Source organism: Pectinophora gossypiella, chromosome 7 (assembly GCF_024362695.1).
Source record: "Pectinophora gossypiella chromosome 7, ilPecGoss1.1, whole genome shotgun sequence".
Lineage (NCBI taxonomy): Eukaryota > Metazoa > Arthropoda > Insecta > Lepidoptera > Gelechiidae > Pectinophora > Pectinophora gossypiella.
In genome coordinates this window covers 56,407-84,293 of record NC_065410.1, presented here as the reverse complement: position 1 = coordinate 84,293, position 27,887 = coordinate 56,407, and the positions used below count along the sequence as shown (strand labels likewise).

Genomic DNA, 27,887 nt, shown 5'->3' with positions numbered 1-27,887 from the left:
TCCGGTGCGGCCAGGAGGGTCACATGGCGGCGTCATGCACCGGCGATCTCCACTGCCCCATTTGCAAGGCTGCAGGCAAGCCTGCAAACCACACAACTGGGGGTCGGAAATGCGCACGGCCGAAGACCGGCAAGAAAGGGACTGTCAGGACCCCAGTCTCCTCCAGCCAAACACCGAGGGAGCCGCCACGGGAGGCGATGGTGACCGGTTAGCAATGGCAGGTCACCGCTTCCTACTTACGAACTTGAACCACTGTGCTGGTGCGCAGGACCTGCTCATGCAAACCATGCTACAGTGGTCAAGCAACGTGGCCGTCATCGCAGAGCCTTACTTTGTGTCTCCCCAGCCCAATTGGGTCGGCGACCCGTGTAACTCTGTGGCAATTGTCGTGGCTACTGGTCCGGGCTCTATGCCCCTATCCGTCCGGGACAGGGAACCCGGATTTGTGTCCGCCTCCTGGGGCGAGTATTTGGTTTTCGGGATCTACTTCTCTCCCAACGCTCCGTTGGCTGAGTACCAGCTTTTCCTAGATCGCTTGGGAATAGCTGTCAGGAGGGCAACTCAGTCCAACGTGATCGTGCTGGGCGATTTCAATGCCCACAGCACGACATGGGGATCCCCGGAGACCAATGATCGCGGCGAAGCGGTCGAGGAGTGGGCGGCGTTGTGCGGCCTTGTGCTGCTCAACCGTGGCTCAACCGACACGTGGGTGCGACGGCAGAGCGGGTCCATAGTGGACTTAACGTTCGCTAGCCCTGCCTTAGCATCGCGCGTGTCGAATTGGCGGGTTCTGGATGATGTGGAGACACTCTCGGACCACCGCTACATTACGTTCGAGGTCGCCACATCATCTAGTGATTCCATCTCCCGTCGGGATAGGGAAGCCAGACCATCGGTCTTCCCGAGGTGGTCACTCGCGCGCCTCAATGAGGAGCTGCTGGAGGAGGCTGCAATTGTCCAGGCATGGACTATGCAGCCCGTTGATCCAGCAGAGGTGCACGAGGGTGCCCTCAGATTCAGGGAGGTTCTCACGCAGATATGCGACGCGGCTATGCCTCGTGCGAAGAGGCAGCCCCCAAGGCGAGCGGTATACTGGTGGACTCAAGATATAGCTGAGCTGCGCAAAGCTTGCGTTGCGGCGCGTCGCGAGTTCACCAGATACCGGAGACTGCAGAGTCGCAGCGAAGAAAGGGAGGACCTGCTGCATAACATCTACAGCCAGTCCAAAAAGACCCTTCAACTGGCAATCAGCAGGTCCAAAACCCTCTCCAGGCAGGAGATGCTGGAGGATCTCAACAGGGATCCGTGGGGACGCCCGTACCGTGCGGCGAGATGCAAATTTCGCCCACAGGCGCCCCCGATCACGGAAACCCTGGAGCCTCGACTGCTGGATGACGTGGTGACGGCACTGTTCCCTGACAGAACCGATCACGCGCCCCCGACGATGGCGGATCCTTTCGAGGATGACGAGGCTGATGAGGTCCCTCCTCTAAGATCGATGGAGGTTCGTGCGGCTGCGCTCAGGTTGCGGGCCAAGAACACCGCGCCCGGACCAGACGGAGTCCCGGGTCGGGTGCTGACACTGGCGTTGAACCAGTTGGGAGCTCACCTAGCCGAGCTCCTCGACGCCTGTTTAGCGTCGGGTCAGTTCCCGACTTGCTGGAAGGAAGGACGGTTAGTCCTTCTTAGGAAGGATGGGCGCCCCGCAGAGTCACCCTCTGCCTACCGCCCGATAGTCCTGCTGGATGATACGGGAAAGCTCTTCGAGCGTATCATTGCCTCTCGTATCACCCAGCACTTATCCAGCGTAGGCCCGGATCTGTCGGACAACCAATTCGGGTTCCGAGTGAGCCGATCGACCATTGATGCGGTCACGCGCGTCAAGGCTCTCTCGGAGGAAGCGGTTGTCTCAGGCGGTGTGCTGTTGGCGGTGTCCTTGGACATCGCCAACGCTTTCAACTCCCTGCCTTTCGACAGCATCCTTGAGGCAATCCGGTATCACCGGCTTCCTCAATACTTGCGGAGGCTGATAGAGGTCTACCTATCTAATAGGGAGGTCCTTTACGCCGGGCGGGATGGAACTCTCCATCGGAGGGCCATGGAATGTGGTGTTCCACAGGGGTCGGTCCTGGGACCACTCCTGTGGAACATTGGGTTCGACTGGACCCTGCGGGGCGATCTTCCCTCGGGCCTTAACATCGTCTGTTATGCAGATGACACTCTTGTCACGGCCCGGGGGGAGAATTACGAAGAGGCGGCTGCACTCGCTACAAATGGCGTCCAGCGAGTTGTGGAGCGCATTGAGTCGCTGGGCCTAAAGGTGGCCCTCAATAAAACCGAGGCACTGTGTTTCCACGGTCCTCGGAGGGGGCCACCTGCGGGCGCCTGCATTGTCATTGGTGGCTGCCGGGTCGAGATAAAGCCTCAGATGAAATATCTGGGACTTTATCTCGATCCGAAATGGAATTTCCGGGAGCACTTCCGGAGATTGGCTCCCAAGCTTATCAGTGCGGCGTCTGCGCTTGGGAGGTTGTTGCCCAATCTGGGAGGACCGAGTATCACGTGCCGTCGGTTATACACCGGCGTCGTGCGCTCAATGGCGCTTTATGGCGCACCGGTGTGGGTCGGGGCTCTGACTGCTCCGAACAAGACCTTGCTGTACCGTGCACAGCGGGTCATAGCAGTCAGAGTCATCCGAGGATACCGCACCATCTCGCATGAGGCAGCGTGTGTCCTTGCGGGCACGCCTCCGTGGGACCTCGATGCCGAGGTTCTCGCGGAGGTTTATGTGAGATGCGCGGAGGCTAAAGCGCAGGGAGATGGCCCAGATCCCGAAGACCTGGATCGCTGGAGGAAGCGCGCTCAACGCAGTCTGCTGCGAAGGTGGAGGCAGCGACTGGAAGAGCCGTGCGCTGGCTTGCGGACTGTGGCGGCTGTTCGCCCAGTCCTGAAGGAATGGGTGAACCGACGCCACGGTTCGCTCACCTTTAGGCTGGTGCAGATCCTGTCGGGGCATGGCAGCTTCGGCAGGTATCTGTGCCACATAGCCGGCAGGGAGCCGTTGGCAGTGTGTCACCATTGCGCTTGCAGTGACGACACCGCCGACCATACACTGGGGGTCTGTCCAGCATGGGCGCAACAGCGAGCGGCGCTCGCCTCAGTGGTCGGGAACGACCTCTCGCTGCCAGCCGTGGTCAACGCCATGGTTGGCAGCAAGAGAGCGTGGGAGGCGATGGTCTCCTTCTGTGAGGACGTGGTGGCACAGAAGGAGGCTGCCGAACGGACCCGAGAGGACGACCCCCTCTCGGATCCTATCCGACGAAGGCGTACTGGGCGGAGAAGGGGGGTATTTGCTCGCCAACTCTTGCCTAGTTAGCCAAGCCCTCGGGCGACGGAAGCGGGGAAATTCCGTCGCCCGATTCCATCTAGGGCTCGTGGAGGATGTGGTCTGCCGTGTGTTCCCGGCAGATCACATAACATTGGAGGTTCAGGGTGGACAGCTCCTCCCATCCTGAATTCAGGGAGTGTCCGAATCGGACAACGCCGGCGGGTGCACGGAAGAGTGTGCCAACGTCCCCGGACACCCGTCAATCGGCGAAGGAAGTGGAACACCGAGGAGTTTTAGTGAGTAGGAGTCTCACATAACCCAGTCGCTTTCCCCGGGCGGCTGGGTATCCATGATGGATTTCTCCTCGTTAAAAAAAAAAAAAAAAAAAAAAAAAAAAAAAAAAAAAAAAAAAGGTTAGGTTAGGTTAGGTTAGAGCACCCCCCCAATGGGTTCTCGCCTTGTCGTGGCGGGGGGGCTCAGTAGCTGTGGAAGTGATTGGAAATGCCGCTTACTCCATATCACTTCCACAGTGAAGCTAAGAAGAACCCAACGCGCGGCGGGTCCGCTCAGAAAACTCTGGGCGGGCAACGGCTTCGGCCACCGTCGGGCAACCCGTAAGCCTGCACTTGGTGGGGTCGCAGGAACGGGGGCCGCCTTCACACTGAGTGGAGGGGGCTGCGAGGAGATAACCTCTATAAAAAATCCGCAGGGAGGAGGCGAATTCCGCCTTCGCGCGGCTGGTTCGTCGGTCGTCAATGTACGGCTGGCGGACAGGCTTCGGCCACAGTCGGGCGAACCTGTTACCCTGACTTGCGGTGGTCATGTCTCGCGGCATGTCTCAGGGCCAGGGGGGCTTGCCTTAACCGGCCGGCCCCGAGAGGAGTAAACCTCACTAAAAAATCTCCAAAGTCTTACGTTGGGGCACCTTCGGGTCCTGCGCGGCGTAAGGCGCCTGTTACAGGTGGCGGAGGGGATACCTCCGGCAGCGAGCGGCCATCGCTGGGGCACCGCCCGACCCCCCAGGCGGATTAGGGTTACCCGGGTACAGAGGGCACTGCCCGGGTGGACTGCTTATATCCCTCACTATCGTGGGAATCAAAACTAATGTCGAAAAAACCTGTTGTGGAGATAGTGGATTTAAGACACAAATATAGACGGACCGATTTTTCAAACGACTTTGGCGAAGGAAATGGAAACGAATGCGCGCGATTTGGAGAAGAGAAGGAACTGCCTGCGGATCCCACCAATCCGGGGGCGGCCCTCTCTTCTGTTGCTGGAACTAGTGGCTGCTCTAGAGCAGCTGAAAAGCCCCGCAAGGGCAAAACGAAGGATGGGTCGATTTTGGACCCGGGACCACTGGTGCTTAGCGGCAAGGACCAGCGGTTGAAGGCACAGGCTCCTAAAACTTATAAGGGCAATGTTGAGGGAAGCTTGGAGAGTAGGGAGAAATGCCTTACCAGGCAGGAGGAGGAGACGGCGGTGCTTGTTTCGGAAGCAGATTCTGACTGCTCCGGGATGGACACGGCCATCTCTTACTCAGATGGAGGTTCTGTCGCTAGCGGTAGGCGACGTAATAAGAGGAGTGCCCCGGATGCGGACAGCAGCGGCGAGTCATGTGCCAGCTCTATCATCACTGCGCCCGCACCGAAAAGCACAGCCAAGCGAGGAAGAGGTAGACCGCCCACCACTGGGCACTACGTCGGCCTTGCAAAGGCGAAGGAGGCCCTTGTCAGTGCTCAACGGGCTGAACTTGAGCTACAGGACGAATCGGAGGTCCTACAGTCAGCCAGGGAGCTCGCGGCTGTGCCCGCGGACTGCCTCGAAAGACGCGTGGAGAGCGGCGTCAAGGTTATTCTTGACGTCGCTCGCAAATCGAAGAACCTTAAGGGCACCTTTGTAAATGCCCTTAAGAAAGCTGCCACTCAAATTGAGCAAGCTGTGGCGGCAATGGCGGAACGGACTTGTGACGAAGAGGTGCGGGTTCTGCGTTCTGAAAACGCAGAACTGAGAAAGAGGGTGGAGAACCTCAGCGAGGAGATGGTCAAGCTCCGCGAGGACCTCGAACATCTCTCCGCGGAGCGAACCCGCACCAATGCGCCCAAGCAACAATCGGAGGATAGGAGTATGGCGGATCAGCGGGCAGCCATAATCAGCGATATCGATCGCATGATTGATATCAAGCTTGCCAGGCTAGAAAACCGCCTACTCCCACCGTCGGCTTTTCGTCCACCCCTACAGGCGGACCTCAGCAGACCTGCGCCGCAGGCAAGTGGAGCCAAGGCACAGGCTCCCAAGGCAGTGAAAGCGCCAGCAGCCAAGGCAGCCAAAAAGGCTGCGGCAGCAGCGACCCCTCCCACCCCAACGCCCACACGTGGCAAAGCGACCCCTTCACAGGGATCGCAACCACCAGTGGAGACGTGGAGCGAGGTGGTGCGGAGAGGTAAAAAGGCGAAGAAGGTGCGCAAAGCTGAAGCCAATCCCGCAGCCCAGACCACGTCTAGCACGCCTCCGGTGAGCCATGTAGACACTACAAGGCCACGCGGAAAGGCGATGCCGAAAAAGGCGGGAGGCAGTGGAAAAGCCAAGGCTCTCTTGCGCCCACCAAGATCAGCCGCGGTCACATTGACCTTACGGCCAGAGGCGAGTGACGAGGGCTTGACATATGCCCAGGTGCTCACGAGGGCGAGATTGGGAGTAGACCTCAAGCAGCTGGGCATAGACGGTCTCCGTTTCCGGTTGGCTGCCACGGGAGCTCGCGTTCTAGAAATCTCCGGTAAGGAGAGTGGAGACAAAGCTGAGCTCCTTGCGGCAAAGTTAAAGGAGGTTCTGCCAGAGGCGGTAAAGGTGACCCGACCTATAAGGTGCACTGACCTGGTCATATCTGGTCTGGATGACTCTGCCACAGCGGAAAGCATCACGGCTGCGGTCGTGGAGGCAGGAAAATGCTCCGCTGAGCATATCAGAGTCAGTCCTATTCGGATCGGGGTGTTTGGCGTTGGCAGCGCGCTTGTTGAGTGCCCTGTTGAAGCGGCCAAGACATTGGTAGAGAGCGGGCGACTCCTGGTTGGCTGGAGTGCGACCCGCGTGCGGGCACTGGGGCCTAGGCCAATGAAGTGTTTTAAATGCTTCGAAATTGGGCATACTGGGCTCCAGTGTCAGTCGCAGGTAGATCGCAGCCGGAACTGCTTCCGGTGCGGCCAGGAGGGTCACATGGCGGCGTCATGCACCGGCGATCTCCACTGCCCCATTTGCAAGGCTGCAGGCAAGCCTGCAAACCACACAACTGGGGGTCGGAAATGCGCACGGCCGAAGACCGGCAAGAAAGGGACTGTCAGGACCCCAGTCTCCTCCAGCCAAACACCGAGGGAGCCGCCACGGGAGGCGATGGTGACCGGTTAGCAATGGCAGGTCACCGCTTCCTACTTACGAACTTGAACCACTGTGCTGGTGCGCAGGACCTGCTCATGCAAACCATGCTACAGTGGTCAAGCAACGTGGCCGTCATCGCAGAGCCTTACTTTGTGTCTCCCCAGCCCAATTGGGTCGGCGACCCGTGTAACTCTGTGGCAATTGTCGTGGCTACTGGTCCGGGCTCTATGCCCCTATCCGTCCGGGACAGGGAGCCCGGATTTGTGTCCGCCTCCTGGGGCGAGTATTTGGTTTTCGGGATCTACTTCTCTCCCAACGCTCCGTTGGCTGAGTACCAGCTTTTCCTAGATCGCTTGGGAATAGCTGTCAGGAGGGCAACTCAGTCCAACGTGATCGTGCTGGGCGATTTCAATGCCCACAGCACGACATGGGGATCCCCGGAGACCAATGATCGCGGCGAAGCGGTCGAGGAGTGGGCGGCGTTGTGCGGCCTTGTGCTGCTCAACCGTGGCTCAACCGACACGTGGGTGCGACGGCAGAGCGGGTCCATAGTGGACTTAACGTTCGCTAGCCCTGCCTTAGCATCGCGCGTGTCGAATTGGCGGGTTCTGGATGATGTGGAGACACTCTCGGACCACCGCTACATTACGTTCGAGGTCGCCACATCATCTAGTGATTCCATCTCCCGTCGGGATAGGGAAGCCAGACCATCGGTCTTCCCGAGGTGGTCACTCGCGCGCCTCAATGAGGAGCTGCTGGAGGAGGCTGCAATTGTCCAGGCATGGACTATGCAGCCCGTTGATCCAGCAGAGGTGCACGAGGGTGCCCTCAGATTCAGGGAGGTTCTCACGCAGATATGCGACGCGGCTATGCCTCGTGCGAAGAGGCAGCCCCCAAGGCGAGCGGTATACTGGTGGACTCAAGATATAGCTGAGCTGCGCAAAGCTTGCGTTGCGGCGCGTCGCGAGTTCACCAGATACCGGAGACTGCAGAGTCGCAGCGAAGAAAGGGAGGACCTGCTGCATAACATCTACAGCCAGTCCAAAAAGACCCTTCAACTGGCAATCAGCAGGTCCAAAACCCTCTCCAGGCAGGAGATGCTGGAGGATCTCAACAGGGATCCGTGGGGACGCCCGTACCGTGCGGCGAGATGCAAATTTCGCCCACAGGCGCCCCCGATCACGGAAACCCTGGAGCCTCGACTGCTGGATGACGTGGTGACGGCACTGTTCCCTGACAGAACCGATCACGCGCCCCCGACGATGGCGGATCCTTTCGAGGATGACGAGGCTGATGAGGTCCCTCCTCTAAGATCGATGGAGGTTCGCGCGGCTGCGCTCAGGTTGCGGGCCAAGAACACCGCGCCCGGACCAGACGGAGTCCCGGGTCGGGTGCTGACACTGGCGTTGAACCAGTTGGGAGCTCACCTAGCCGAGCTCCTCGACGCCTGTTTAGCGTCGGGTCAGTTCCCGACTTGCTGGAAGGAAGGACGGTTAGTCCTTCTTAGGAAGGATGGGCGCCCCGCAGAGTCACCCTCTGCCTACCGCCCGATAGTCCTGCTGGATGATACGGGAAAGCTCTTCGAGCGTATCATTGCCTCTCGTATCACCCAGCACTTATCCAGCGTAGGCCCGGATCTGTCGGACAACCAATTCGGGTTCCGAGTGAGCCGATCGACCATTGATGCGGTCGCGCGCGTCAAGGCTCTCTCGGAGGAAGCGGTTGTCTCAGGCGGTGTGCTGTTGGCGGTGTCCTTGGACATCGCCAACGCTTTCAACTCCCTGCCTTTCGACAGCATCCTTGAGGCAATCCGGTATCACCGGCTTCCTCAATACTTGCGGAGGCTGATAGAGGTCTACCTATCTAATAGGGAGGTCCTTTACGCCGGGCGGGATGGAACTCTCCATCGGAGGGCCATGGAATGTGGTGTTCCACAGGGGTCGGTCCTGGGACCACTCCTGTGGAACATTGGGTTCGACTGGACCCTGCGGGGCGATCTTCCCTCGGGCCTTAACATCGTCTGTTATGCAGATGACACTCTTGTCACGGCCCGGGGGGAGAATTACGAAGAGGCGGCTGCACTCGCTACAGATGGCGTCCAGCGAGTTGTGGAGCGCATTGAGTCGCTGGGCCTAAAGGTGGCCCTCAATAAAACCGAGGCACTGTGTTTCTACGGTCCTCGGAGGGGGCCACCTGCGGGCGCCTGCATTGTCATTGGTGGCTGCCGGGTCGAGATAAAGCCTCAGATGAAATATCTGGGACTTTATCTCGATCCGAAATGGAATTTCCGGGAGCACTTCCGGAGATTGGCTCCCAAGCTTATCAGTGCGGCGTCTGCGCTTGGGAGGTTGTTGCCCAATCTGGGAGGACCGAGTATCACGTGCCGTCGGTTATACACCGGCGTCGTGCGCTCAATGGCGCTATATGGCGCACCGGTGTGGGTCGGGGCTCTGACTGCTCCGAACAAGACCTTGCTGTACCGTGCACAGCGAGTCATAGCAGTCAGAGTCATCCGAGGATACCGCACCATCTCGCATGAGGCAGCGTGTGTCCTTGCGGGCACGCCTCCGTGGGACCTCGATGCCGAGGTTCTCGCGGAGGTTTATGTGAGATGCGCAGAGGCTAAAGCGCAGGGAGATGGCCCAGATCCCGAAGACCTGGATCGCTGGAGGAAGCGCGCTCAACGCAGTCTGCTGCGAAGGTGGAGGCAGCGACTGGAAGAGCCGTGCGCTGGCTTGCGGACTGTGGCGGCTGTTCGCCCAGTCCTGAAGGAATGGGTGAACCGACGCCACGGTTCGCTCACCTTTAGGCTGGTGCAGATCCTGTCGGGGCATGGCAGCTTCGGCAGGTATCTGTGCCACATAGCCGGCAGGGAGCCGTTGGCAGTGTGTCACCATTGCGCTTGCAGTGACGACACCGCCGACCATACACTGGGGGTCTGTCCAGCATGGGCGCAACAGCGAGCGGCGCTCGCCTCAGTGGTCGGGAACGACCTCTCGCTGCCAGCCGTGGTCAACGCCATGGTTGGCAGCAAGAGAGCGTGGGAGGCGATGGTCTCCTTCTGTGAGGACGTGGTGGCACAGAAGGAGGCTGCCGAACGGACCCGAGAGGACGACCCCCTCTCGGATCCTATCCGACGAAGGCGTACTGGGCGGAGAAGGGGGGTATTCGCTCGCCAACTCTTGCCTAGTTAGCCAAGCCCTCGGGCGACGGAAGCGGGGAAATTCCGTCGCCCGATTCCATCTAGGGCTCGTGGAGGATGTGGTCTGCCGTGTGTTCCCGGCAGATCACATAACATTGGAGGTTCAGGGTGGACAGCTCCTCCCATCCTGAATTCAGGGAGTGTCCGAATCGGACAACGCCGGCGGGTGCACGGAAGAGTGTGCCAACGTCCCCGGACACCCGTCAATCGGCGAAGGAAGTGGAACACCGAGGAGTTTTAGTGAGTAGGAGTCTCACATAACCCAGTCGCTTTCCCCGGGCGGCTGGGTATCCATGATGGATTTCTCCTCGTAAAAAAAAAAAAAAAAAAAAAAAAAAAAAAAAAAAAAAAAAAAAAGGTTAGGTTAGAGCAAACCAGCGCAGCTCTAGCCAACGTTGTGAGGACTTCGCTGGAGACCATTACGATGGTCGCCACGAAGTCTTCACAACTAAAGGGAACATACGTCCGGGCCCTGAAGGATGCCGTAAAGGGCATCCAAGAGGCGGTGTCCCAGATCAGGGCGCGGACGATGACGGAGGAGGTTGTGCGGCTGGAGGCCGCTAACTCCAAGCTCACGAAGGAGGTCGCCGACCTGCGCCGCGACTTGCAAGAGTTGCGGCAGCGACCATCCCAGCCTGTGAGCTCGGAGTCTAGCCTCCGGCAGCTTCTGGAGGAGACAGCCCGTGCCAACGCCGAGATGTTCGGCAACATGCTGAACGCGCGGTTGGCCGGGATTGAAGACCGTCTCCTCCCAGAGCCACGAAGGAGACCTCCGCTCGCGGCGGACACCAGAAGCGCCAGGGCAGACCCTGCTCAGTCTGCGCCAGCAGGGGCCCCGGTCGCTTCATCAAGCGGCAGTGGTCATCCCGTGACAGGACCGCCTGTCAAAAAGGCCACCAAAGAGGCTCCCGTAAACAGCCAGGCCTCTTCTGCTCCCCCTTCTTCGGGAAAGAAGGGGAAGAGCAAGAAGAAAAGTCTGGCTGCACAGGAGGCAGCAGAGGCTCGGCGCCAGCCTGCCCCTGCACCAACGGCGGAGCCGTGGACCGCTGTTGTTGGCCGAAAGGCAAAAAACAAGGCGGCCAAAGTGGCCAAAGCGGCCAAAGAGCCGCAAAAGCCTCGGCCCACGGCCCAGAAGAGGGCAAAGCTCCGGACACCAAGAACGGCAGCGGTATCGCTGACCTTGGTGCCCGGAGTCGAGGAGAGAGGCGTAACATACGCCTCGATCCTCTCCGACGCCAAGCGGCGCGTCTCCCTCGCTGACCTCGGAATCAGCAACATGCGGTTCCGCAGGGCGGCGACGGGTGCGCGCCTGCTTGAGATCGGAGGGGAAGGCTCGGCGGCGAAGGCGGACTCTCTCGCTAAGAAGCTGAGAGAGGTCCTCAGCCCGGAAGCGGTCAGAGTCGTCCGTCCGGTGAAGCGCGCGGAAATCCGCGTCACTGGGCTGGACGACTCAGCCGACGCTATTGAGGTGGCTGACGCTGTCGCCAAAGAAGGAGGGTGCGCGGTCGACGACGTGAAGCATGGGCGGATCGTCGTCGGGCCGAGGGGTGACGGCTCCCTCTGGGTCAGTTGCCCGGTCGCGGCCGCCAAGAGGCTGTCCGACTCTGGCCGACTACTGGTCGGGTGGACGTCGGCCAGAGTTAGGCTTCTGGACCCCAGACCGGCACGCTGCTACCGTTGTCTGGAGCCCGGGCACCTCGGTGTGAAGTGCTCCTGCGAGGTTGACCGCAGCCGTCTGTGCTTCCGCTGCGGTCAACCCGACCATCAGGCGCGGGACTGCTCGGCTGAGCCCCATTGCCCCGTCTGTGCGACGGCAGGCAAACCGGCGGCTCATTCCATCGGTGGCAGCGGATGCATTTCTGCTGCCAAGCCGGCAGCCAAAGGTCCGCAGAAGGGTGCGCCGAAGCCAAAGCGGCCAAAGCGCAAGGCCAAGAGGGCCGGGGCGGAGCAGATGGACACCGTTCCTTGAATGGACAGAGCTCCGCCCTAACGGGGACCCGTGGACGGCGGTCGGGGGACCGCCGTCCACAACATGGGTCCCGTGCTGTAGGGCTGCCCAAGTGTTCCGGGCAGCCCTCGGCGGTGGGGGAGGCGCTTGATGCGCTCCCATAGGCGCTGGGCCCAAGAGGGCATCCGCCGGCGGGGACGCGGTTGTGTGCAATTGCGTTCCCGTGTCCCCGCCACATGGCGGCGAGGAGGAACACCGTTGGGTTTTAGTGGGTATACCGGGTTTCCCGGGGAGTCCCACATAACCACGTCGTCCCCCCGGGCGGCGTGGTATGCGTAACGCATTTCCCAACGTTAAAAAAAAAAAAAAAAAAAAAAAAAAAAAAAAAAAAAAAAAAAAAGGTTCCCGTGTGGAGTTGCTGATCTCCCATCGGGCGCGTCCCCAGGTGGCGGATAGGGGAACGCCCCCCCAGATATGGGGGGGTACCGGCTTCGGCCGGCGCGGACCAAAATCAGCGAGGTGGGGTCGCTCTTCGCTCTCCTCTGCGGAGGCAGAGGGTTCTGAAGATGTGACCAGGCGACGGGTCTCTGGCTTCGACCAGAAGACACGGGCTTCGGCTCAACGTCGGTAGGGGCGGCGGGTCCGGCAGCAATGCTGGGCAATGGCTTCGGCCACCGTCGGCCCGACCCGTAACCCAGACGCAATGCTGTCTGGAGCGGGGGCCGCCTCCGCACTGAGTCGGAGGGGGCCGCGAGGAAGACAACCTCTCTAAAATAATTACCCAAGCCTAAGGTGTGGCGCCTGCTGACGGGCTGAATGGTCAGTGGTTCTGGCAGCAAGGGTGCCCCGGGGAGGTCACCCCGGTAAGAAAAGACATTAAAAACATGGATAAGCAGCTCGAAAATTCTATTCCGCCGGCGGGCACTCCAAGTGAGCGACCCCGCCCCTCTTCGGAGGGCAAGCCCCATACGTATACGGCGGGGGGCAAAGACTGCTTCGTAGGTCGGCAAGATGCCGGCCTCCGTGAACACGACAAAGGCAATGGAAATGGCTCAGGATTAGGCTTAAGTTTTGACGGAAGGAAAGAGAAGGAGGAGAAAGAAGGAGGGCGTGATCTGCGAAGTCGTAGAAATGTATTCTACCCGGCTTTCGCTGAATCCGGAGTGGTTGCAAGCGCGTCAGCACCATCACCGCTTCCCGAAGCGATGGTGGTCCTGGAGCGTATCCCAATTCCGGAAATCGAGGAGAAGATCGACATGGAAGTCGAAGTCGAGAAGGAGGCATCGTCTGCTGGGACGGATACCAGCCTGGTCACAGTACGATCCAGGTCGGGGTCCCCTGAGACCAGGAGCCACTTCTGGGCAGAGGAGGGCCCAAAGAGGCGTCGCCTAACGACGGTATCGTCGGAGTCGGCGTCGCCCTCGGGCAGTGACAGTGAAGCATCTGCCAGTAAAGGCAGAGCCCGCCGCACTACCAGCGGTAAATACGTCGGTCTGTCTAAGGCACAGGCAGACGTTGTAGCAGCGAAAAAGGAGTTCTTGAAAACTCAGGCCGCAGAGGAGATAGCAGAGTTCGCCAACCGAACTCTCCAGACTAGGGTGCCGCGTCTGTCAGGATCATCCTCTGTGAACGAGAGTGAAGCTCCTCATCGGGACATTAACCAGCAGGTGCTGGGTGCCCTAGAAGTTGTGGAGAAGGTAGCCAGTAAATCTGGCAACCTAAAGGGCACCTCAGTACGGGCTCTGAAGGACGCAAAGTCGGCCATCAAAGCTGCTTGGGATGTCTTAGTCGAGCGGACATCCACGGATGTAACCAGACAACTACAGGCAGACAACGCCCGCATCTTGGCGGACAACGCCCGCCTGCAGACTCAACTGACCAGCCTCCACAACGAGCTCGTCAATGTCAAGGTGGAGATGGAGCTACTGCGAAAGCTACAGGGTGCTCCTGCGTCAGCTCCAGTTACGACTGGAGAGTCGCCCGCTGCATCGCGGTCTACTCGCGGCCAGAAGCGGCCAGAGTCGGCCGTCCCAGCCACAAGCAAGGAGGACGAACTAGCGCGAACCATCATGGTCCAAGTAGGGACGATGGTCAATGCGCGCCTCGATGCTCTAGAAGGCAGACTTCTCCCGGAGAAGAGATTGCGTCCGCCACTGTCGGTCGACAGCAAGCGTTCGCAAGCTTCTCCGGTGGCTAAGGCAACCCCGGTACAAATACAGCCTACCGTGGAGTTAGGTGGAGCCACAACAGCTCGCTCCGCCCCTGCCGAAGCCAAGAAGAAGAAAAAGAAGAAGAAAAAGACAAAGAAAAAGAAAAAGGCTAGCGCTGACCAGCAAGCGCCTATGCCTCGTGCCCCTCGACCGATTCCCCCTGCGCCTTCTACAATGGAGGTGCCGTGGAACGTCGTTGCCAGAAAGGACACCAAGAAGACCACCCCCACTCAGACAAAGAGTGGCCCGGTTAAGCTGCGTCCTCCTCGGACGGCGGCTGTCGTGTTGACGCTCCAACCGGGTGCGGAAGAAAAGGGGGCCTCTTACGCTGGAGTGCTGGCTGAGGCCAGGTCCAAAATCAAACTGGACGAGTTGGGCATCAGTGCAGTCCGGTTTCGACGAGCTATGACTGGCGCCCGCATCCTTGAGCTGTCTGGAACCACCAGCAATGACAAGGCGGACTCCCTCGCACAGAAGTTGAGGGAGACATTGAGCGAGGATGTGGTCCGGATAAATCGGCCTATAAAGACTGCGGAGATGCGCATTTCCGGTTTGGACGACTCAGTCACCGCTGAGGACTTGGTGGCAGCGGTGGCTCGAGCTGGCCAATGCGATGCCGTTCAGGTTAAGACCGGCGAAATTCGCCGGAATATAACCGGTCTCGGCTCGGCATGGCTGCGCTGCCCAGTGGCTGCCGCAAAAAAGGTGTCGGAGGGTGGTCGGCTGCTAGTCGGCTGGGTGGCGGCTCAAGTTAAGCTGCTAGAGACCCGGCCGATGCGCTGCTACCGATGTCTAGAACCTGGACACGTCTGGGTATCATGTGTTTCGGAGGTGGACAGAAGTGGTCTCTGTTACCGCTGCGGACAGCCCGGCCACATAGGCCAACAGTGCTCAGCCGCGCCCCATTGCACTATATGCGAGGCTAGCGGCAAACCTGCGGACCATCGGATGGGGGCATGTGTTACTCCATCCAAACGCAGGAATGGTAGAAAGAAGGCTAGCGATGGCTCCAGGGTCTCCTCGCAGCCTGTGCGCCCACCAGCGAATGCTGGAGCTAGGGCAGAGGGGGAACCGACAATGGCTGTTGATTAATGGCTATTCGGTTCCTCCAGGCGAATATTGGCCACGGCTCCAGAGCCCAAGACCTTCTGTCCCAAGGCTTGGTGGAGTGGCTGATCGGACTGGCGGTGGTCAGCGAGCCCTACTATGTCCCAACCAGGGATAACTGGTTAGCCGATCAGGATGGACTAGTTGCGATCGTCACGCAGACGTCGGCCGGCTCCTCGCCCTTTGAGCGGATGTTTAGAGGTCGGGGATTTGTCTCGGCGTTTGTAGACGGCGTGATGGTGATCGGGGCGTACTTCTCGCCAAATCGGAGTCTGGCTGAGTTTGAGCGTTTCTTGGACGAGGTCGGTGCTCTGATTGACAGAAGCCGTCCTGATTTCGTGCTCGTCGCTGGGGATCTCAACGCCAAATCCTTGGCGTGGGGATGTCCAGCGACAGACGCGCGCGGTCGGGCTCTGGAGGAGTGGGCAATTGCCACCGGATTGGAATTACTCAATCGAGGAACGGTAGCCACGTGCGTGCGGCAACAGGGCAGCTCAATCGTGGACGTTACGTTCGCAAACGCTGCCCTGGCGCGCCGTGTCCAGGGCTGGGAAGTGCTGGAGGGCGTGGAAACGTTGTCGGACCACAGATATATCCGGTTCGACGTCTCCATGTCCCCAGCTGCCCCGAATAGCCCGAGCCGTCTCCCACCTAGGGATAGCCCTCGATGGGTGTTGAAGCATCTCGACAGAGATCTGCTGATAGAGGCGGCCATTGTCCAGGCCTGGGTTTCCAACCCTGAAGGCCCTGTGTTGGTAGAGGAAGAGGCTACAAGGCTAAACGAGGCTATGTCACAAATTTGTGACGCGTCGATGCCTCGGGCCAAGCCTGTTCCTCCCAAACGGAAGGTATACTGGTGGTCTGCGGAGATCGCCCAACTGCGTGAATCGTGTGTTGTGGCAAGACGACAGTATACCCGGCAAAGGAGACGCCGAGTCCGTACCATCGACGAAGAGGACAGGCTCTATAACATCTACAGAGCCTGTGTGAAGACCCTGCAGACCGCAATCGGTCAAGCCAAAGAGGCGTCTCGGCAGGAGATGCTCGAGACTCTGAACTGCGACCCATGGGGGCGGCCGTACAAAATGGTACGCGCCAAGCTCAGACCATGGGCCCCGCCCTTAACTCAGAGTCTCGAGCCAACCCTACTGCAGAGCGTTGTAGAGACGCTGTTTCCTGCGAGGGAGAGCTTCACGCCCCCGTCCATGGTGCCACCGTGGCAAGGACACAGCGAGGAGACTGAGGTGACCGAAGTCACAGCCGGTGAACTAGGCGCCGCCTTATTGCGGCTCAAAGCTAGAAACACGGCACCTGGGCCAGACGGCATACCGGGTCGTGCGTGGGTACTAGCCGCAAACGCCCTAGAACCGAGGTTGTTGAGGCTGTTCTCGGCCTGTCTGGAGCAGGCCAGGTTTCCTCAGGAGTGGAAGACGGGCAAACTTGTCCTCCTAAAGAAAGAGGGACGTCCAGCGGATTCTCCATCAGCATATCGTCCCATCGTTCTGCTGGACGAGGTGGGCAAGCTCTTCGAGCGCATTATTGCCGGGCGCCTCATCAATCATCTCGTGCGAGTTGGCCCCGACCTGGCGGATTGCCAATATGGCTTCCGCCACGGTCGTTCCACCATTGACGCCATACTCCGCGTTAAGGCCATAAGTGATGAGGCCGTGTCCCAACGCGAGGTGGTTTTGGCGGTGTCACTTGACATCGCCAATGCCTTTAACACCCTGCCCTGGGGCTGTATCGAGGAGGCAATGCGCTACCACCAGATGCCCGTGTACCTAAGGCGAATCGTCTCGGCGTACCTTTCGGACCGGTCAGTCGTGTTCCCAGGACCAGAGCAGTGGGGGCGACAGCCGATGTCCTGCGGTGTCCCACAGGGGTCGGTCCTTGGACCACTCCTGTGGAACATCGGGTACGATTGGGTGCTCCGGGGCGCTAACCTTAGAGGAGTTGAGCTCACGTGCTACGCCGATGACACCTTGGTCACAGCACGTGGCTCGACTTTCAGGCAGGCTGCCATACTCGCCACAGCGGGTGTGGCCCATGTGGTCGGGCGAATCCGACGACTTGGCCTGAAGGTGGCCCTGAATAAATCCGAGGCTCTGTGCTTCCACGGGCCTCGGAATGCACCACCAGCCGGAGCGCACATAGTGGTGGGCGGAACTCGCATCGATCTAAAGACAACGATGAGATACCTCGGACTTGTTCTGGACGGTCGGTGGGAGTTCCGCGCCCACTTCCAGCGCTTGATGCCCAAGCTCCTCGGAGCGGCAGGTGCCCTCGGGTATCTCCTGCCTAACCTGGGTGGGCCGAAGGCGTCTTGCAGGCGGCTTTATTTGGGAGTAGTCCGTTCCATGGCCTTGTATGGAGCCCCAGTATGGGCCAACACCCTGAAGAGGCAGAATATCGCCCTTCTGAATGCAGCTCAGAGGGCGATGGCCATCAGGGTGATACGGGGCTACCGGACGATTTCCTGCGAGGCGGCGCGGGTGCTGGCTGGATCTCTACCCTGGGACCTGGATGCGAGAGCCCTCTCATCAATATACTTTTGGCGGGAGGAGGCGCATGGCCGGGGTGACACGCCAGCACCACGCGAGGTGGAAGCGCAGCGGGAGGAAATACTCCGCCTGTTGCTACTGGAGTGGGAGGAAAGGCTGGCACAGCCTAGTGCGGGCCTGAGAACCATTCAGGCAGTTCGTCCAGTCCTCCGACAGTGGTTGGACCGGCGACACGGGGTGATGACCTTCCGGCTCACTCAGATCCTCTCGGGACATGGCTGTTTTGGGAGGTATCTGCATGTTGTAGCCGGAAGAGAGCCGACCGCCGAGTGTCATCACTGCGACGGCTGCCCAGAAGACACGGCCCAGCACACGCTTGAGGCGTGCCCAGCCTGGGCGACAGAGCGCCAAGAACTTGGTGCCGTTGTGGGGCGCGACCTTTCGCTGCCTGCTGTGGTCCAGGCCATGGTTGACAGCGAGAGGTCGTGGAAGGCGGTTCTCACATTCTGTGAAACCGTCCTTCGATCCAAAGAGGATGCGGAGCGGGAAAGGGAGGCTACTGCCACCGACCCTGCACGTCGCAGGAGACCCGGGCGGAGACGGCGGGCGGATGTCGGCCGTCTTCCGCCCTAACACTGATGCGGGTCTCTCCCTGTGTGTCCTGGACTAGGGGAGGAGGGCACAACAGGGGAGACCCTGGGACGATAAGACCCGAGAGGGCATTACATCGGTGCCTCGCACCGTAAGAGCCACGGGCGGCAGACTCGGGGGAGTCTGCTGTTCCTACCATCTGGCTCGAGTTGGCGTTGCGTGCGTGTTCCCCGCACGCCACTCATTCCTGACTGAGATGGGGCCTATCAGGCCATCCACCACCGGGTCGCGGAAGCATGCTTCGGCGATTCCCGGGTCCCGGTAACACCGTGGACGGGAAGGAACACCGTTGGTTTTTAGTGGGTATACCGGGTGGCGACACCCGGGGAGTCCCACATAACCACGTCGTCCCCCCGGGCGGCGTGGTATGCGTAACGCATTTTCCAACGTAAAAAAAAAAAAAAAAAAAAAAAAAAAAAAGGTTAGGTTAGGTTAGGTTAGGTTCTCGTCTCCGTAAGGGGACTACGGAGGAGGAACTCAACTCCGTACAGCCGATCCTAAGCGGCAAGGATCTGCTGTCCGTAGTTGAGAAGGACAGAAGACTCAGCGTGGTTCTTTCACGCTGCGACACACCTGTCACCACGACGCCCGCTGGCCGGGAGGATGAGTCAATGCTAGACTCAGACGACTCCTCTTGCGCCAGCATGGTGACAGTGTCGTCGGAGAATGCGGGCCCGAGAAAAAGGTTCCTAAAAAGGAACCGCTCAGACCCTGAGGCGGAGGAGTCTGACTCCCCTGCGTCGCCCTTTGAGGGGGCGGGCCACCGATCCAAAAGGGGGAGAGGTCGCCCGCCCACCTCCACCGGTAAGTATGTCGGCCTGGCCGCAGCCAGGGCGGCATACAACCAGGAGCTGGCCGAGAGCCTCCGGCTTGAAGCTGAAGCGCAGGTAGCGGGAGTGGCCCGGAACATGAGGGAGGCTAGGGCCTCTTTACAGCCCAGCCCCCTCCTGTCAGGCCAAGAAGAGGAGGCAGAGCAAACCAGCGCAGCTCTAGCCAACGTTGTGAGGACTTCGCTGGAGACCATTACGATGGTCGCCACGAAGTCTTCACAACTGAAGGGAACATACGTCCGGGCCCTGAAGGATGCCGTAAAGGGCATCCAAGAGGCGGTGTCCCAGATCAGGGCGCGGACGATGACGGAGGAGGTTGTGCGGCTGGAGGCCGCTAACTCCAAGCTCACGAAGGAGGTCGCCGACCTGCGCCGCGACTTGCAAGAGTTGCGGCAGCGACCATCCCAGCCTGTGAGCTCGGAGCCTAGCCTCCGGCAGCTCCTGGAGGAGACAGCCCGTGCCAACGCCGAGATGTTCGGCAACATGCTGAACGCGCGGTTGGCCGGGATTGAAGACCGTCTCCTCCCAGAGCCACGAAGGAGACCTCCGCTCGCGGCGGACACCAGAAGCGCCAGGGCAGACCCTGCTCAGTCTGCGCCAGCAGGGGCCCCGGTCGCTTCAACAAGCGGCAGTGGTCACCCCGTGACAGGACCGCCTGTCAAAAAGGCCACCAAAGAGGCTCCCGTAAACAGCCAGGCCTCTTCTGCTCCCCCTTCTTCGGGAAAGAAGGGGAAGAGCAAGAAGAAAAGTCTGGCTGCACAGGAGGCAGCAGAGGCTCGGCGCCAGCCTGCCCCTGCACCAACGGCGGAGCCGTGGACCGCTGTTGTTGGCCGAAAGGCCAAAAACAAGGCGGCCAAAGCGGCCAAAGCGGTCAAAGAGCCGCAAAAGCCTCGGCCCACGGCCCAGAAGAGGGCAAAGCTCCGGACACCAAGAACGGCAGCGGTATCGCTGACGTTGGTGCCCGGAGTCGAGGAGAGAGGCGTAACATACGCCTCGATCCTCTCCGACGCCAAGCGGCGCGTCTCCCTCGCTGACCTCGGAATCAGCAACATGCGGTTCCGCAGGGCGGCGACGGGTGCGCGCCTGCTTGAGATCGGAGGGGAGAACTCGGCGGCGAAGGCGGACTCCCTCGCCAAGAAGCTGAGGGAGGTCCTCAGCCCGGACGCGGTCAAAGTCGTCCGCCCAGTGAAGCGCGCGGAAATCCGCGTCACTGGGCTGGACGACTCAGCCGACGCCATTGAGGTGGCCGACGCTGTGGCCAAGGAAGGAGGCTGCGCGGTCGACGACGTGAAGCATGGGCGGATCGTCGTCGGACCGAGAGGGGACGGGTCCCTCTGGATCAGCTGCCCAGTCGCAGCTGCCAAGAGGCTGTCCGACTCTGGCCGACTACTGGTCGGGTGGACGTCGGCCAGAGTGCGACTCCTCGACTCCAGACCGGCACGGTGCTACCGCTGTCTGGAGCCCGGGCACCTCGGGGTCAAGTGCTCCTGCGAGGTTGACCGCAGCCGACTGTGCTTCCGCTGCGGTCAACCCGACCATCAGGCGCGGGACTGCTCGGCTGAGCCCCATTGCCCCGTCTGTGCGACGGCAGGCAAACCGGCGGCTCACTCCATCGGTGGCAGCGGATGCATTTCTGCTGCCAAGCCGGCAGCCAAAAGCCCGCAGGAGAGTGCGCCGAAGCCGAAGCGGCCAAAGCGCAAGGCCAAGGCCAAGAGGGCCGGGGCGGAGCATATGGACACCGTTCCTTGAACGGACAGAGCTCCGCCCTAACGGGGACCTGTGGACGGTGGTCGGGGGACCGCCGTCCACAACATAGGTCCCGTGCTGTAGGGCTGCCCAAGTGTTCCGGGCAGCCCTCGGCGGTGGGGGAGGCGCTTGAAGCGCCCCCATAGGCGCTGGGCCCAAGAGGGCATCCGCCGGCGGGGACGCGGTTGTGTGCAATTGCGTTCCCGTGTCCCCGCCACATGGCGGCGAGGAGGAACACCGTTGGGTTTTAGTGGGTATACCGGCTTTTCCGGGGAGTCCCACATAACCACGTCGTCCCCCCGGGCGGCGTGGTATGCGTAACGCATTTCCCAACGTTAAAAAAAAAAAAAAAAAAAAAAAAAAAAAAAAAAAAAAAAAAAAAAAAAAAAAAAAAAAAAAAAAAAAAAAAAAAAAAAAAAAGGTTAGGTTAGGTTCCCGTGTGGAGTTGCTGATCTCCCATCGGGCGCGTCCCCAGGTGGCGGATAGGGGAATGCCCTCCCAGTAATGGGGGGGTACCGGCCTCGGCCGGCGCGGACCAAAACAGCGTGGTGGAGTCGCTCTCGCTCGTGGCCCTCTGCAGGGACGAGGTGGTGCGCAGAGTGGACACAGGAGGGCGACTATCCGACGGCGTCTCTGGCTTCGGCCAGATGACAGGGGCTTCGGCCCCACCGTTGGCAGGGGCGGCGGGTCCGGCAGCAATGCCGGGCAATGGCTTCGGCCACCGTCGGCCCGACCCGTAGCCCAGACGCAATGCTGTCTGGAACGGGGGCCGCCTCCGCATTGAGCGGAGGGGGCCGCGAGGAAGAAAACCTCTGAAAAAATCACCGTAAGCCTAAGTTTGTGGTGCCCGGCGAGGGGCTGTATGGTCTGACGCTCAGGCCGTGAGGGCACCCCAGGGAGCTCACCCTGGTTAATAAAAGAGACCGCCTGCTGAGGTTCAGCTAAAAATGGAAAAAGCGCTCAAGAAAGATAAAATTACCCACGCCGGCAGCCGGGAAACCGGTGAATCCGGTCCAAGGTCCCCATTCGTATGTGGGGGGGACTGCGATCGCTCCGTAGGCTCTAAGAGCCTCCGTAAACCCGAGGAGGACAAGGTAGATTTCTACCCGGCGTTCAACGCCACTACCGGACTTGACACTCGCGCGTCAACACCGTCTGCGCTTCCCGAAGCGCGGGTGGTGTTGGAGCGCCTATCCCCTGACGTGACCCCAGCACCAAGTGCTGAAGTTGCTGCCCCTGGGCCAAAAGCCCAGAGACGGCCAAGACGGAGCGGTCCTGGCCTCGTTTCATCTTCGGATGAAACGAGTAGTCTACGGACCGTCTGCTCCATGGAGAGCCTATCCTCCCTCCCAGAGGGCACACTGTGGCGCAAGCGCAAAACAGTTGTGCTCTCGGACCCGTCCTCTGACGAGGGGGACCGAGCTCCGGTTACGGAGCTCGGTTCACCCGTCATGAGGGCGCGGGCCAAGAGAGGTAGAGGTCGCCCTCCCACTACCGGAGAATACGTGGGGCTTGCCAAGGCCAAAGCTGAGCTCAACCGCGCCAGGCGGGAGGAGCTCATGCTGGAGGCTGAAATGGCGGTGGCTGAATCAGCCAGAAAGATCTTCTGCCTCCGAAGCTCCGGCTCACCGCTGGAGACTGAGAAAGAAGCAGCGGGACTCGATTCCGCCTCAACACCTGGTACAGAGACGGTCGCCGATCTGTACCAGAAGGCGAAGGACGCTGCCGCAGTCATCGAGAGTGTGGCCAGCAAATCCGGCAGACTCAAGGGCACCTTTGTGCGCGCCCTGAAGGACTCCACGAGGCTCATCGTGCAGGTCCTAGATGTCCTCCGCTCCACTTCGGAGAGCGAGGAAACGCGCAACCTGCAGGCGCAAAACAGCCGCCTACAGAAAGCGCTCGATGAACAGCGGAAGGAAATCGAGTCCCTTCGGCTGGAGATGCGCCAAGTGAAGGATTCGCTGGGCGCATCTCAAAGTACGAGACCGTCAGCGCCAGCGCCTGCACCGCCAATGGAGACCTCGCTCGTCTCCGAGAGCCCGCTCCCGGAGCCGGTGCCAAGTGCTGCAAGCGCCAAACTGGCGAAGAAGACGGACCCGCCGCTGCGCAAGAGCAGTAGAGCCACGTCCGATACCGACGGAGACCTTGCCGCGCAGATCATAAGCCAGGTAGGCTTTATGATCGATGCGAAGTTGGCAGGTCTAGAGGACAGGCTCCTGCCTCCAAAGACGTTGCGCCCCCCGTTAGCGGCGGACCGCAAAAATGCGCAGACTTATGCTGCTGCGGCTAGGACCCCCGCTGCCTCGGCGAGGACCCCCGCAGCAGTAGCCAAGAAGACGACTGCCACCGCAGCCGGCACCGCACGTGCCACGCCGCTCGAGGCCTCTCAAGGCCCAGCCGCGGCTGCCAGTGGCCCATCCTCCACACAGCCTCAGAAGAAGAGGAAGAGGGGCCCCAGGGGGAGGAAGAAGGGGAAGAAGGGAGGGAACGGCGGCCAAGTTGAGGCCCAACCCCTGCCTTCTGGGTCTGCCGGCGACGGCTGGACCACCGTCGGCAAAGGCCGGAAGAAAAAGGCGGCTCCCATACAACAGCGCCCCAAGGTGCCCAAGATGCGCACACCCCGCACAGCGGCGGTAGTGCTGCATCTGCAACCGGCGGCGGCAGAGGGGGGAACCACCTATGCGGATGTCCTGAGGACGGCTAAGGCCAAGGTGAATCTCCAGAGCCTGGGGATAACCAACCTCAGGATCCGCAAGGCGGTGACCGGCGCGAGAGTGTTGGAGCTCGCGGGCGCCACGAGCGCCGAGAAGGCCGACACCCTGGCTGAAAAGCTCAGGGAGTCGATGAGCGGGGACGTTGTGAAAGTCTCCAGACCCATCAAACGCGCAGATATGCGCATTGTGGGTCTGGATGACTCCGTCACCGCTCAGGAAGTGGTGGAGGCAGTGGCCACGGCTGGCGGATGTGCGACAGACGCCATCAGGACCGGTGTCATTCGCGTAGGCGCGGGTGGCATGGGCTCCCTGATGGTGAGCTGCCCTGTAGCAGCTGCTAAAAGGGTAGCCAAGGGTCGCCTCCTTGTCGGCTGGACCTCTGTCCAGGTGAGGGTGCTGGAGCCGCGTCCGCTGCGGTGCTTCCGATGCCACGAAACCGGACATGCGCACGCCATGTGCGAGTCCGAGGTGGACCGGAGCACCCAGTGCTTCAGATGCGGCCAAACCGGCCACCAGTCCTCACAGTGCTCCGCTATCCCGCACTGCACAGTGTGCGAGGCGGCGAGAAGACCGGCGGAGCACCGATTGGGCAGTTCAAAATGTACTGCCCAAACGAGGAACAAGCGGAAGGTTCGCGATGGCCCTCAGGCCTCCTCGCGACCTTCCCGCCCGCAGGCCGCGGGACGAGTTGGTGCTGAGCCCATGCATACCAACTGACGGCTCTGTGTGGTGTGGTGATGGTCTCGGTTTCGTCCTGGGAGACCGGGGCGGGAGACCAGACCAGCTTGTGTGGAATCTCACTTCCACCACCGACGCACGCCGCTCAAATGAGCGGAGCGGGGCGGGGATGGCGGGCGGATGTCGGCCATCTTTCGCCCAAACACCGACGCGGGTCTCACCCTGTGTGCACTGGACTAGGGGAGGAGTGCACATAAGGGGGAGACCCAGGGAGCCACGGGCGGCAGACTCGGGGGAGTCTGTCGTTCCAACTTCCAACTGGCTCGAGTAGGCGTTGCGTGCGTGTTCCGCGCACGCTACTCACGACGAGGCGAGGCCTTACAGGCCACCACTGCCGGGTCGCGGAAGAATGCTTCGGCGATTCCCGGGTCCTGGCACCACAGTGGAAAAGTAGGAACACCGTTGGGTTTTAGTGGGTATACCGGGTGGCAACACCCGGGGAGTCCCACATAACCACGTCGCCCCCCCGGGCGGCGTGGTATGCGTAAAGCATTTCCCAACGCTAAAAAAAAAAAAAAAAAAAAAAAAAAAAAAAAAAAAAAGGTTAGGTTAGGTTCCGCCCCTCCTCTACTGGCAAGTATGTCGGCCTGGCCGCAGCCAGGGCGGCATACAACCAGGAGCTGGCCGAGAGTCTGCGGCTTGAGGCGGAAGCAGAGGTGGCCGGAATGGCCCGGAACCTGAGGGAGGCTAGGGCCTCTTTACAGCCCAGCCCCCACTTGGGAACTCAAGAGGAGGAGCAGACGAGCGCTGCGTTAGCCGGCATTGTGAAGACTTCGCTGGAGACCATAACTATGGTTGCCACGAAGTCTTCACAACTGAAGGGCACATACGTCCGGGCCCTAAAGGATGCGGTGAGGGGCATTCAGGAGGCCGTGTCCCAAATTAGGGAGCGGACGATGTCCGAAGAGGTTATGCGGCTGGAGGCCGCTAACTCCAAGCTCACGAGGGAAGTCGCCGATCTGCGCCGCGACTTGCAAGAGTTGCGGCAGCGACCCTCCCAGCCTCAGAGCTCGGAGTCAAGCCTCCGGCAGATACTGGAGGAGACAGCCCGCGCCAACGCTGAGATGTTCGGCAATATGCTGAACGCTCGGTTGGCCGGGATCGAAGACCGTCTCCTCCCAGAGCCGCGTAGGAGACCTCCGCTCGCAGCGGACGTTAGAGGCGCCAAGGCAGACCCTGCTCACTCTGCGCCAGCAGGGGCCCCGGTCGCCTCGGCAAGCGGTAGTGGCCGCCCCATGGCAGGGCCAGGCGCAAAGCCAAAGCCCGCCAAAGAGGCTCCCACGAACAGCCAGGTCTCTTCTGCTCCCCCTTCTTCGGGAAAGAAGGGGAAGAGCAAGAAGAAGAGCCTGGCTGCACAGGAGGCAGCAGAGGCACGGCGTCAGCCTGCCTCCGCCCCGGAGGAGCTGCCGTGGACGGCAGTCGTTGGCCGAAAGGCCAAGGCTAAGGCCAAGGCGGCCAAAGCGGCCAAAGAGCCGCCAAAGGCCCAGTCCACGGCGCGCGCGAAGGTGAGGATCCGCACGCCCAAAACCGCTGCAGTGACGCTCACCTTGGTTCCAGGGGCCGAAGAGAGGGGCGTCACATATGCGTCGATCCTCACAGACGCCAAGCAGCGTGTCCGTCTTGCGGACCTCGGGATCGGCAGCTTGGGGTTCCGCAAGACAGCGACTGGGGCTCGCATGCTGGAGGTCGGGGGTGAGGCCTCGGCTGAGAAGGCGGACTCCTTGGCCAGCAAGCTCAGGGAGGTCCTGAGCCCTGAGGCGGTCCGGGTCGCCAGGCCTGTGAAGCGGGCGGAAATCCGCATCACGGGGCTGGACGACTCGGCCGATGCCTTTGAGGTGGCGGAGGCCATTGCGAAGGAGGGAGGGTGCTCCTCCGACGCAATAAAGTGTGGCAGGATCGTGGTCGGTCCGCGGGGAGACGGCTCCCTTTGGGTAAGTTGCCCCGCCACCGCGGCCAAAAAGGTGGCCGGCTCCGGCCGGGTCCATGTCGGGTGGACCACGGCAAGAGCGAGGCTCCTCAGCCCAAGACCTATGAGGTGCTTCCGCTGCCTGGAGCCGGGCCACATGGGTGTCAAGTGCACCTGTGAGTTCGACCGCAGCCAACTGTGCTTCCGCTGCGGTCAACCGAACCACAGGGCACGGGACTGTGACGCCGAGCCTCACTGCCCAGTGTGTGAGGCTGCGGGCAAGCCGGCGTCACATTCGGTCGGTGGGAGCGGCTGCGTTTCTTCGGCAAAGCCAAAAGACCAGGCCCCGGAGAAGAAGAGCGCCCCGAAGAAGGGGAAGCGCAAGGCCAAGAAGGCCAAGGCCAAGAGGGCCGGGGCGGAGCAGATGGACACCGTTCCTTGAATGGACAGAGCTCCGCCCTAACGGGGACCTGTGGACGGTGGTCGGGGGACCGCCGTCCACAACATAGGTCCCGTGCTGTAGGGCTGCCCAAGTGTTCCGGGCAGCCCTCGGCGGTGGGGGAGGCGCTTGATGCGCCCCCATAGGCGCAGGGCCCAAGAGGGCATCCGCCGGCGGGGACGCGGTTGTGTGCAATTGCGTTCCCGCATCCCCGCCACATGGCGGCGAGGAGGAACACCGTTGGGTTTTAGTGGGTATACCGGGTTTCCGGGGAGTCCCACATAACCACGTCGTCCCCCCGGGCGGCGTGGTATGCGTAACGCATTTCCCAACGTTAAAAAAAAAAAAAAAAAAAAAAAAAAAAAAAAAAGGTTAGGTTAGGTTAGGTTAGGTTAGGTTAGGTTAGGTTAGGTTAGGTTAGGTTAGGTTAGGTTGAGCCCCAGTATGGGCCAACACCCTGAAGAGGCAGAATATCGCCCTTCTGAATGCAGCTCAGAGGGCGATGGCCATCAGGGTGATACGGGGCTACCGGACGATTTCCTGCGAGGCGGCGCGGGTGCTGGCTGGATCTCTACCCTGGGACCTGGATGCGAGAGCCCTCTCATCAATATACTTTTGGCGGGAGGAGGCGCATGGCCGGGGTGACACGCCAGCACCACGCGAGGTGGAAGCGCAGCGGGAGGAAATACTCCGCCTGTTGCTACTGGAGTGGGAGGAAAGGCTGGCACAGCCTAGTGCGGGCCTGAGAACCATTCAGGCAGTTCGTCCAGTCCTCCGACAGTGGTTGGACCGGCGACACGGGGTGATGACCTTCCGGCTCACTCAGATCCTCTCGGGACATGGCTGTTTTGGGAGGTATCTGCATGTTGTAGCCGGAAGAGAGCCGACCGCCGAGTGTCATCACTGCGACGGCTGCCCAGAAGACACGGCCCAGCACACGCTTGAGGCGTGCCCAGCCTGGGCGACAGAGCGCCAAGAACTTGGTGCCGTTGTGGGGCGCGACCTTTCGCTGCCTGCTGTGGTCCAGGCCATGGTTGACAGCGAGAGGTCGTGGAAGGCGGTTCTCACATTCTGTGAAACCGTCCTTCGATCCAAAGAGGATGCGGAGCGGGAAAGGGAGGCTACTGCCACCGACCCTGCACGTCGCAGGAGACCCGGGCGGAGACGGCGGGCGGATGTCGGCCGTCTTCCGCCCTAA

At 60.8% G+C, this 27,887-nt stretch overlaps 4 protein-coding genes across 4 annotated transcripts; all 4 read left to right on the top strand.

The window, feature by feature from the left end:
* The first annotated feature begins 214 nt into the window (after positions 1–214).
* LOC126368258 (uncharacterized) lies at positions 215–9,891 on the top strand. The gene is made up of 4 exons (XM_050012154.1): positions 215–3,371; positions 3,859–4,068; positions 4,515–6,709; positions 6,784–9,891. The coding sequence occupies exons 1-4, from the start codon at positions 215–217 to the stop codon at positions 9,889–9,891; spliced, it is 8,670 nt and encodes a 2,889-aa protein (XP_049868111.1).
* Positions 9,892–10,323: 432 nt separating this feature from the next.
* LOC126368257 (uncharacterized) lies at positions 10,324–11,868 on the top strand. The gene has a single exon (XM_050012153.1). The coding sequence runs from the start codon at positions 10,324–10,326 to the stop codon at positions 11,866–11,868; it is 1,545 nt and encodes a 514-aa protein (XP_049868110.1).
* An 863-nt stretch (positions 11,869–12,731) lies between these two features.
* On the top strand, positions 12,732–15,149 carry LOC126368256 (uncharacterized). Its single transcript, XM_050012151.1, has 2 exons — positions 12,732–14,054; positions 14,181–15,149. The coding sequence occupies exons 1-2, from the start codon at positions 12,732–12,734 to the stop codon at positions 15,147–15,149; spliced, it is 2,292 nt and encodes a 763-aa protein (XP_049868108.1).
* Positions 15,150–27,191: 12,042 nt separating this feature from the next.
* LOC126368255 (uncharacterized) lies at positions 27,192–27,887 on the top strand. Its single transcript, XM_050012150.1, has one exon. The coding sequence runs from the start codon at positions 27,192–27,194 to the stop codon at positions 27,885–27,887; it is 696 nt and encodes a 231-aa protein (XP_049868107.1).

What these genes read in the sequence shown, in the direction of transcription:
- LOC126368257 (XM_050012153.1), top strand. Translation starts at nt 10,324, where the DNA reads ATGGTCGCCACGAAGTCTTCACAACTAAAGGGAACATACGTCCGGGCC.
- LOC126368258 (XM_050012154.1), top strand. Translation starts at nt 215, where the DNA reads ATGGCAGGTCACCGCTTCCTACTTACGAACTTGAACCACTGTGCTGGT. An exon ending in TGCTCGCCAACTCTTGCCTA is followed by an intron (nt 3,372 to 3,858) that starts GTTAGCCAAGCC and finishes TCACTTCCACAG; the next exon opens with TGAAGCTAAGAAGAACCCAA. An exon ending in CGAGGGAGCCGCCACGGGAG is followed by an intron (nt 6,710 to 6,783) that starts GCGATGGTGACC and finishes GCTGGTGCGCAG; the next exon opens with GACCTGCTCATGCAAACCAT.
- LOC126368255 (XM_050012150.1), top strand. Translation starts at nt 27,192, where the DNA reads ATGGCCATCAGGGTGATACGGGGCTACCGGACGATTTCCTGCGAGGCG.
- LOC126368256 (XM_050012151.1), top strand. Translation starts at nt 12,732, where the DNA reads ATGGATAAGCAGCTCGAAAATTCTATTCCGCCGGCGGGCACTCCAAGT. An exon ending in CGGTGGCTAAGGCAACCCCG is followed by an intron (nt 14,055 to 14,180) that starts GTACAAATACAG and finishes AGCGCTGACCAG; the next exon opens with CAAGCGCCTATGCCTCGTGC.